The 11056-nt window shown below is 36.9% G+C and overlaps 1 protein-coding gene and 1 long non-coding RNA gene across 2 annotated transcripts in view; both read right to left on the bottom strand.

The window, feature by feature from the left end:
- The window catches only part of LOC116556521, a 16764-nt gene extending 9433 nt beyond the window's left edge, over positions 1 to 7331 (bottom strand). The window contains exon 1 of the long non-coding RNA XR_004271056.1: positions 6986 to 7331. This is a non-coding gene — a long non-coding RNA (uncharacterized LOC116556521). The remainder of the gene's footprint in view (positions 1 to 6985) is intronic.
- A 2296-nt stretch (positions 7332 to 9627) lies between these two features.
- LOC116556606 (40S ribosomal protein S27-like) lies at positions 9628 to 10125 on the bottom strand. The gene has a single exon (XM_032285848.1). The coding sequence runs from the start codon at positions 10058 to 10060 to the stop codon at positions 9806 to 9808; it is 255 nt and encodes an 84-aa protein (XP_032141739.1). The 5' UTR covers positions 10061 to 10125; the 3' UTR covers positions 9628 to 9805.
- Positions 10126 to 11056: the final 931 nt, after the last annotated feature.

Below are 11056 nucleotides of genomic sequence, written 5' to 3'. Positions count from 1 at the left end.
ACATACTATGTATTTTAATATGTATTATATTTAATATTATTATATATATGTATTATATATTATATATTATTTTTATATATATTTTTATATATATTAAAATACATAGTATTTATTTTATATATACATAGTACATATTTTATATATAATATACATTATATACATTATTACATATATTTACATAGTACATATTTTATATATAAAATACATTATATATTTAAATATATATTAAAATACATAGTATGTATTTTATATATAAAATATGTATGATACAAAAATATAATGTATATTATATTAAAATACATAATATGTTAAAATATGTGTAATGTTTGTTGTATATAAAATTTTATGTTATATGTAATATGCATTATACATTATATACAATATACATTATACATGTATATTATATGTTATACATGTATCTCATATGTTATACATATTTTTGTATTTTATATATCGATATAAAATAGAATATGTGTTACATATTATATAATATATCTAATAATATCTTCTATTATGTATATTCTCACCTATATTCTATTCTAATAGAATTCTAATAGGGAATATATATACTATTCTATATGTATTATATCGTATTCTATTCTATATATTATCATATCTATTCTATTCTGTATATTCTATATGTATTCCATACATTGTATAATTATATAAATATGTAATCATAATTAGTAAAATAATAATTGATTAATAATATAATAATATAAAATATCATTGATCTCTATATAATAATAAATAATATAGATACTGCAGATATTTCCCCACTGCATTGGTAGGAAATATGCAGCATGGTACAGAAAACAAGAAAGGTCATCCTGCCTGGGCACATACCTAATTTCTTCCCTCCACTGTGGCCTAGCAGATTACAATTGCTATTTGAGATATTTCCCTTACCATCTGGGGTAGGTGAGAGATCATTCTTATCCCATCCAAAGGTCTGCTTCCAAATACCACTTAGCTCTGTGCTGTTTATGGGCATATTCAGTAAAGCATCATTATATTTTCAAGTATTGCAGAACGTTACTGCTGGAATATGTGTCTAAGCTCTTTTGCCTTTCTTTTAATCTAGCAGGCACTTGTTTGCCTTCTATTCATGATACAATCTATATTACTTCCACTCTTTTTAGTTCTGATTAAATAATTTGTGTGTGCAATGCTGGCATATAACTCTCTAAGTGACATGTTGTCTACCTATCTCATGTTATTGAAAAGGCAGAAAACAGAAAGGAAGTATCCTACAGAGGAGAACTCTATCTCGGCTGGGTGTCTGATGTGATACAGCACAGCCAAATACAGGCAAAGGACAGAAAAAAGCAAGAGTGGTTCAAGCAATCTATCACAAGTCTATGACTTTTACCTTGGAGGAAATGGGGCTGTTACCCTCACACCTTTATCAGTCAGTAACATATAAAATCAGAACAAAGATGAACTATGGCAGGGAGGCTGACAGTGGTGAAATTTGATGACTTAAAAAAAGAATGAGGAGGAAGAGGGAACACAGTGATTCAAAAAATTATTAAAGCAACAAAGTCTGGAAGCATTCTGAAACAGCCCTTAGGTGCCACAAAGACTGCTGTTGTACTGACACCTACTTCAGTCTTCTCATGTTGTAATCACAATCACAAAGAAAAACAGGTTAAGCAATGTTGCTGTATTCTTTTTAAGAATGTAGAGAAGGAATCTTGTTTTTTAACTTTTAAGTTCAAAGATACCTGCACAGGTTTGTTATACAGGTAGACTTGTGTCATGGGGGTTTGTCACATGGATTATTTTATCACCCAACTATTAAGCCTAGTATCCATTAATTATTTTTCCTGACCCTCTTCCTCCTCCACCATCCACCCTCAAGTAGGTCCCAGTATGTATTGTTCTCCTCTACATGTCCATGTGTTCTCATCTTTTAGCTCCCACTTGTGAGAACATGCAGTATTTGGTTTTCTGCTCCTGTGTTAATTTGCTAAAGATAATGGCCTCCAGCTTCATCCATGACCCTACAAAGGACATCATCTCATTTTTTATGGCTGCATAATATTCTATGATGTATGTACACCACATTTTCTTTTTCCACTCCACCATTAATGGAAATTTGGCTTGATTCCATGTCTTTGCCATCGTGAATAGTGCCGCAATGAACATTCACATGGAATGTGAAGCTTGGAAGAGCTCCCAGTGTCCTAATCTGGGAAAACTGGAACAAGAAAACAAATACTAATAGTAAGATATTACACACATTAAAAAGTTGTTATTCCTGAGCCCATGGTGATACAAATAATTAATTGAATGGATAAATGAATGAGGAAGAAGGTAAACCTCTCCATGAAAGTAGAGTTCCAATAGAATACAGAAGGAATAGTGGAACTGGAAAATCATAATCATTATTTCAGGCAAGAGTTGCCCACAGAAGCTAAAAGAAACATTTGACTATATGAGGAGAAACAGGAAAAACAGGAAACGTGTGTATTCTCAAAGTAACCACAGAGTATCTACTGCTTGCAAAGGAGAAAACAGTAGCTTCAATGAAGCAGCCCAATGGGTACCATGTTTAACCAAATCATCAAAGTTATCACCAATAATAAGACATATCAACATCATTGGTACGATGCTCTGAGAAGACCTCAACATTACCTTTGTGGTATTCCAGCCAAATATGTGTAACCTCAATCTAATCTGATGGGAAAACACCAGATGAAGACAAATTGGAGGCTATTCTGCAAAATAACTGGTCTGTATCCTTCCAAAAGTTCAAGATCATGAGAGACAAAAACTAAGGACATGGCCCAGATGGAATTACACTGTGGAAGTATGACAGTAAATGCAATGTGGCTCCTGGAAGAACATTAAAACAGAAAAACCATGTTAGCGGGACAATCGGAGAAATTTCAATGTCTGTGGATTAGTTGGCAGTGTGACAACAGTGTTAATTTCCTACTTTCAAAAATTTTCCTGTGGTTATTTGAAACACCAATGTTAGGGGAAGCTGTGCAAAGGGAATACTAGAATTCTCTGTGCCATTTTGTAATTTTTTTTGTAAATCTAAAGTGACTTCAAAATGAAAAACAGTTAAAAATAGTTTTAAAAAGAACACAAATACATATGACAAAATAATGAAAGAAGGAATTAGCGCATTTTAGAAATACTCATAGCGTTTCCAATCAACAGTAACTATTTAAGAAACATTGCTGATATTTTAAGAAAAGAAAAAATGTGAACTAAAGATGTTCTACTAATTTTACTATATATGCCATTTTCTGAAACATAGGTATAATTTAACATATCCTAACTTCATGTATTTCTTACCTTGCCAAAAATATATCTACTTTTTTATCAGTCAAAATTCTAGTCATATTCTGATACTTCTACGCCTGTTTCAAGCTTTGTGTACTTTGTAAAATCTTTCCAACTTTCCCCAACTAATGGGCCATTTGTGTCTTTCATCATGCTGTGTTGCACTCTCGGGACAAAATTATCTTATTCCATTTTAGTATCTTGGGATAGAAGGAAGATGTCAGTTCTTCCAAATGCCAGTCCATCTGTGGGCTTGCAGGTAGAATCCCTCATGCCATCTCTCCTATCCGAGAAATGTTTTGGAGCCCCTTGGTGGGGTTTTTACAGTGGATAGAGAGTAGGACCGTGGACAGCTCCATGCTATCAACCCTGGTTGATATCTACACTACTCATGAACTATCAGCAAATCCCTTACTCAAAGAGGCGTCTTCTTTTTGCAGGTCACATCAAAAACAATGCCCTCAGTTGCTACCACCATCTCTCTCACAAATACAGAGCAGAGCTTTGGCTCACAACTTTCTTTCAGCAGAAACAGTAGCCAAGGTGGCGTTAGGTGAAGACAAAAGGAGTGAACGAGGTATTCTAGAGGCTAAAGTTTAGGAAACGCTATACTAGAATAAACACTTCTAGGTGCTTCATGAGTCTATTTTAGGAAATGGTTTTTCCAGCAGATGCAGTGGCTCATGTCTATAATCTCAGCACCTTGAGGCCAAGGGAGAAGGATCACGTGAAGCCAGGAGTTCAAGATCAGCCTGGGCCCAGTTTCTACAGAAAGAAAAAAAATAGCCAGGCATAATGGTGCATACCTGTAATCCCAGCTACTCAAGAGGCTGAGATGGGAGGATCACTTCAGCCGAGGAGGTTGGGGTTGCAGTAAGCCATGATTGCACCACTGCACTCCAGCCTGAGTGACGGAGTAAGACCCTGACTCAAAATGCAACAACAACAACAAAAAAGAAATGTTTTTCCCTTTGTGTTTATTTTCTACCCACTGATAATATTCTCAAGGGAACCCACAGAAAGAAAACCCCCCTTAGCCAACTGGCAAGTGATAAGGGGTGTTTTTCTTTCAAAGGGCTAGAGGACAGAGAACATTAGCTCTACAAAAACAATCATCAATCCCCAGGCAGCAGTTCATCTTTATATTCCTTTATATTCTTACTTCTTCCACTGACCTTTTTATTGTTTCCATTTGGCCTGTGCTCATTAACATGATTTGGAATTGAAATAAGTAAGGGAAAAGAGAAGAAATGCTTCCTCAGCTAGGAAGATGAAAAATAAGGGGTGTGGGTGCAGGGAAAAACAACCACATTTGCCAAATGGTAATGCATCCTTCTCCAGGGAGGTAGCATCCAGATTTTCATGTCAGATGTACACCATGTTCAAGGGATTACACTCAATACCCCAAACTGCATCCAGCAAGGTCTCTGAAGCATTCACATTGTTGACACTGTTTCCCGATGCGGGCAGGATGCGAACGGTTTTAACAGCATCCCACGCAATTCCTCACTTCTTCCCCAGCAATCAGTCTAATTGTGATAAACACTCTCACACTCTGTGCAGAATGTGTGAATCAAGCACTGTGTTTTATGGCACTGTGGTTCCGTGTTGCTACGTGAAGGCATAAACATTTCCACTCTGGGAGCAAGTGTAGCCAAATTTTACTGCACTGCATTTTTCTGTTTTAATCCTATTCTGAAAGTAGTACCACATCCCCTGGCAATGCTCTCCTCTAAGTTGGCAGCCTACCTGCTTGCCATGGAGAATTAAGATATAAATGGTGCTCACTGCAACCTTGTACTCCTGGGCTAAAGTGATCCTCCCACCTCAGCCTCCCAAATAGCTGGGATTGAAGACACATGCCACCACACCCAACTAAGGTTTTTAATTTTTTGTAGAAATGGGGTCTAGTTATGTTGCCCAGTCTGGTCTTGAACTGCTGGTCTCAAGCAATCCTCCTGCCTTGGCCTCCCAAAGCACTGGGATAACAGGTGTAAGCCACAACACTTGGCCTTCCGGTGGACGTTATACCTTTACACAGGAGACATTGTTTATTCTCCCTGATGCAATTTAATTATCCTCAAAATCTAAAGTTTAGAATGCCGGAAACATCACTGTGCACCCTACACACACTCTCTCTCCTGTTTCCAAAGCATTCTAGGAGTGCTCACTGCAGAGTCCTTCACTTTTGTCATTCCCACCACTTGGGAGGACCCCCCTCATAACATCCCGTAAACAAATATCTTCTTTGCTAAGTAGCTATGACCATCAACCCCTCCCCAAGTGCAGCTAGACATTTCTTGTGCCAGTATTTTCCTTGTCCAATCAATGCAACTTATTAAGGGCATGGGCTGATGTCTATAGCTTTTGTATTCATTGCTCTGGTCGTATGTATGAGATGTGATGCTGGAGTTTTCTGTGACCAACCCCTTCCAGGAAACCACAACAAAATTCCTCTTCCGAGGTAATTTAACCTCTGAATTACTTCTGCCTTAGAAAACTAGAGAAGTCATGAGGAAAGGGAAATTCTTCTACTCCAATCACAAAGTAATCTTTGCCTCTCAAGAGTTAAGGAATATATGAAGAGTTGAAAATACATTTTTATTTCAAATACTTATCTTTTTGTTTCCCTGTTCATTGTTTCATGGGAAGACACCATAAACATACAGGTTAATATCTTGAATTTCCTTCTAGGAGAAGAACTTCATATTTTGAATTGAACCTGTTTTTTACTGAGCAGTTCACAAAGAAAATAGCTATTCTTTGTGCCTCATGCCTGTAATCTCAGTGCTTTGGGAGGCTAAGGTGGGAGGATTGCTTGAAGCCAGGAGTTCGAGACCAGCCTGGGCAACATCACAAGACCCTGTCTCTATAAAAACTGGGAAAATAAAATAATTTTTTAAACAGACAGCTATTTCTTTATCGCCAAACAATTTCCACTTCATATTTCCAAGTGTAGGATACCTATGCCCCTCTCTTGTCTAATTAAGGGCTGTTTCCTCAGAGGATAAAAAACTATTACTTATAAAATAAAATTAATTAAAGGGAAAATATTCAATGAGGAACAAATCATTGAAGTATTAATAAATAATAAAGATAAAATCAAAATAATGTTTAATTAGCCATGTAGTAACATCTGCAGCTCCATTTCTCTTCATTAACATAAAGAATAGTTGTCTATAATTGAGTATGTATTTTCATGTTGCAAATTTACCTACAGAGGCTGGGTGCCATGACTCACACCTGTAATCCTAGCACTTTGGGAGGCTGAGGTGGGAAGATTGCTTGAGCTCAAGAATTCAAAACCAGCCTGGGCAACATATTGAGACCCCATCTCTACAAAAAATTAGCTGGACGTCGTGGTGTGCACCTGCAGTCCCAGCTACTCAGGAAGCTGAGTGGAGAGGATATTTTGAGCCTGGGAGTTCAAGGCTGCAGTGAGTTGTGATCGCACCACTGCACTCCAGCCTGGATGACAGTGAGACCCTGCCAAAAAAGAAAGAAAGAAAGAGAAAAGGGAAGGAGGGAGGGAGGAAGGGAAGGAGGCAGGGAGGGAGGGAGGGAGGAAAATTTACTGATAGAGATGAGTGCCTTAACTTTCAAAATAATGCTTTCAAAACATGTACATGTATTAAATCTTCTAGACTATTAAGTTAGGTGTTGCCATAAATTCATATAGAATTACCTGCATCCCTGCCTCTCTCTGTTCTATGTTTAAATAGCCATCTCCTGCTGTGAATTTTTCCGTCAACCTATTTATTCAGAAAAGTACTTAAAATAGATATAAATAAGAGGGGGAAAGAAAAAGTCAGATTATTGACTGCATTGGTGAAAGAATTGGATGCAATTTTGACAAATGCATTAAAGAAGAAATGGTGCCCTACACTCTGTGCCAAACAACTTCAGAGAATACCAGCGTGACACCACCTGTGACCACAGTCCTCCTCCAGCTGACAGACGCCAGAAAAACTCAGATCTACCTTGTTTGTTCTTTTGAAGTTCAATTCTCCACTGATTCTTTTCTGTATATATTTTTGACAAATAACAGAGATGGAGAAATATTTTGAGAGGGGGAAATGAACAATCAGTGTGCACCTGTAAAGGGAAACCGGCTCAGTTATAATAACAGCAGATGCTGCTCAGCTCTGTTTGTTTTGAGACGGATTCAATTAAAGAAGCAAGACCACAGGGCAATGCACTGTGCATTTTCAGCTTTGGGAAATGATGCCAACGCAATTCATTGTTTTAAACCACGAAGTGACTTTTTATTAAAAATTTAAAATGTAGAGAAATAGGATGCATTGGCTCTGCAGGATCTTGCACAGATTGTAAGTGGATTACAAGACCCCTCAAGTCTATGAGAGTTTTATCAGTAAGTGCACCTCCATGCAAGGCAGAGGGGAAGCCCATGACCAACTAAGAAGGATTGCCTGTCTGTAATTCATCTCTCCACAAGCATTTGTGTTATCCCCTTTGAATCCAATTGTGGTCACATGTGATGGTCATCATACATTATTAAAACAGAAGTCTAGGGCAGGACATGGTGGCTCACGCCTGTAATCCCGGCACTTTGGGAGGCCAAGGTGGTTGAATCACCTAAGTCAGGAGTTCGAGATCAGCCTGGCCAATATGGTGAAACCCCATCTCTACTAAAAATACAAAAAGTTAGTTGGGCATGGTGGCAGGCGCCTGTAGTCCCAGCTATTCAGGAGGCTGAGGCATGAGAATCACTTGAACCCAGGAGACAAAGGTTGAAGTGAACCAAGATTGTACCACTGAACTCTAGCCTAGGTGACAGAGTAAGACTCCATCTCAAAAAAAAAAAAAAAACAAATAACAAAAAACAGAAGTCTCCAAGTCACACACAGGAGCATCACGTACATGATTTTCCTGGTAAAAATAGAAATTCCATTTCCAAGAGGCAACAGGAGTCCAAGGAGCAATGTGATTCAAAGGTTGCTTGGCATAATGGATGATTTTATTATTCATGTATGTATTACTAGTTACACATTGAGGAAGTAAGGGAGGTCTTGACATTTATGAGTTTTACATGCTGCAAATGAAAGACAGTCATAACTGGCCAACACAAAGCTTCAATGCCAGTGATTTCATTAGGAGATAGCTCTTATGATAAAGGAAAAAAAGTCATCAGTTCCATGCCTAAGATTAGAGAGTGAGTGGGTAGAGTCAGCCACAAAAAGTCCAGCTTATTAAACATCCTATAAGACCATCATCCCAATCCCTAGTCATACAAAATAATAATAAAACAAGCAGAGTTTTTAAAATTTGGTAAATAAAAATTATTCCAAAAACTTTCCCTTTCATCTTTGAAAGCCTCAAAATTAAGGGTCAGTAAACTCTATCTGTTGTCTATCCATCTATCAATCTATTATCTTTCAATTTATTGATCTATCTATTCCATCTATCTATTTCATCTATCATCTATCGATGGATCTATCTATTCTATCATCTATCTAGCTATTCCATTTCTCTATCATCTATCTAGTCCATCCAGCTATCTATATATTTATCAACTATCTAGCTATTTTATATCTATCATCTATCTTTTCATCTATCTGTTCCATTTATTGATCTATCATCTAGCTAGCTATTCTATCTATCTACTGTCTATCTATTCCATTTATCTATCTACCTGCCTAGTATCTATCTGTAAAGCCAAATATAGCCCATGGCTTATTTTTAACAAGGCCCACAAGCTAAGAAAAGACTTACATTTCAAATGTTTCGGGGTTTTTTTTAAACAGGGTCTTGCTCTGTCGCCCAGGCTGGAGTGCAGTGGCATGTTCATAGTTTACTGAAACCTCAGCTCCCCTGGCTCAAGCAATCCTCTCACCTCAGCCTCCTGAGTAGCTAGGACTACAGGTGCACTACCATGCCCAGCTAATTTTTTGTACTTTTCTCTTAATAGAGATGGGGTTTTACCATGTTCCCAGGCTGGTCTCAAATTCCTGGGCTGAAGTGATCTAGCTGACTGGATCTCCCAAAGTATTGGGATTACAGGTGTGAGCCACGATGCCTGGCCTGAAATGGTTTTAAAAATCCAAAAGAAGAATAATGTTTCATGCATGTAAAAACTGTGTGAAATTCAACTTCCAGTGTCCCTACATAACATTTTATTAGCACACAACAATGCACATTTTTTTGTTTATAATCTACGGCTATTTTCATGGTACAACATCAAAGTTAAGTAGTTGTGACGAAAACAATGTGTCCCACAAAGCCCAAAAAGTTTACTATCTGACACTTTACAAAAAAGACTACTAGCCACCGAGCTGAAGCATCTACCCTATGATAAATTTATTTCAATTTTTTTTTGCCCATAATCAAAACTTTATTGAAAAACTGACACCAAAATAGGAGTTCACTGTTGTATACCTTATAAAACCAAATATAATTACATTATCTTGGTAGATTAATTAGAATTATGGAACTTATGATAAGGTTTTCTGTGAGATAACACAAATTCAGGAAGCTGTTTGGCTCATTAGTGTTGCTTTCTTCTAAATGAACACCCTTCTGTGAGTCTGGCCTTTCCTCCTGTAGGCTGGCACAGCACTGTTGAACAACCTACACAAAGAACCACTGTCTGAGCATGGCTGAAAGCCGTGGTGATCTTGTAGCAACCTGGACATTTTACATCCATAAAGTAAGAATTTGGACTTTGCACTAGGCGTTTCTTTTTATGTTTTTTCTTTTCCTCTTCCAAGGACGGATGTAATAAATCTCTAGCCAGAGGCATGTTGATCCTCTCGCAAGCCCAGCCCTTCCAGACCTCTCAGCCGACACAGCTAACAAGCTGCACGCGATCTCTATTTCAATGTTTTAAAACATTTTCAACACTGTTTAAAATGTTTTCAAAAATTTTTTGAGGGTGGGTGTGCTGGCTCATGCCTCTAATCCCAGCACTTCGGGAGGCCAAGGCAGGTGGATTGCTTCAACCCAGGAGTTCAAAACCAGCCTGAGCAACATGGTGAGACCTCCATCTCAATTATATATTTTTTAAATGTTGATTAAAATAATAAAAAGTTTAAAAAAACTTTTTTGAACTTTTAAACTTTGAAATAAGTTCAGAAATGTAAAAGTCGCAAAGAATTGCTATACACTTTTTACCTAGATTCACCAATTTTTAATATTTTGCCAGAGTAGTTGCTTTATCTCTCTGATTGTATACACAAACATATGCACATATGGTATACATAGGTGCATATATGTAACTATAGTTATATAATTCACATACATGAGTTTTCTGAACTGTGTGACAGTACACTGTATATATCAAGACGTTTAATACATTAAGAGTTCAATGTTTATTTCCTAAGAACAAGGATACTCTTCTAAACACAGGAAAATTATAGTTAGAAAAAGTACAGTTAAAATGAATAAGTTCTATATTCAATAGTACAGTAGGTACTTTACCAGGGTAAGGACAATGCCAAAGAAAAAATAGTACAGTAGGTAAATTATGATTCAGGGTAATTTATTGCATATTTCGAAATAGCTAAAAGAGAAGAATTGTAATGTTTCCGACACAAAAAGTGGCAAATACTTGAGATGATGAAAACTCCAATTATCCTGATTTGATCATTACACATTGTACACAAAATCCAAACCATCACATGTTCCCTTAAAAATATGTACAACTATTAAAGATCAACAAAAAAAAGAAAATTACCAAATTCAAGAAATTGAATGGTCATAGAATATTTTATCTCTGTACAACCCATATTCTGATTTC

This window comes from Sapajus apella, unplaced genomic scaffold (assembly GCF_009761245.1).
Source record: "Sapajus apella isolate SASKATOON/1434 unplaced genomic scaffold, GSC_monkey_1.0 scaffold17, whole genome shotgun sequence".
Lineage (NCBI taxonomy): Eukaryota > Metazoa > Chordata > Mammalia > Primates > Cebidae > Sapajus > Sapajus apella.
This window is presented reverse-complemented; position numbering and strand designations above follow the sequence as displayed.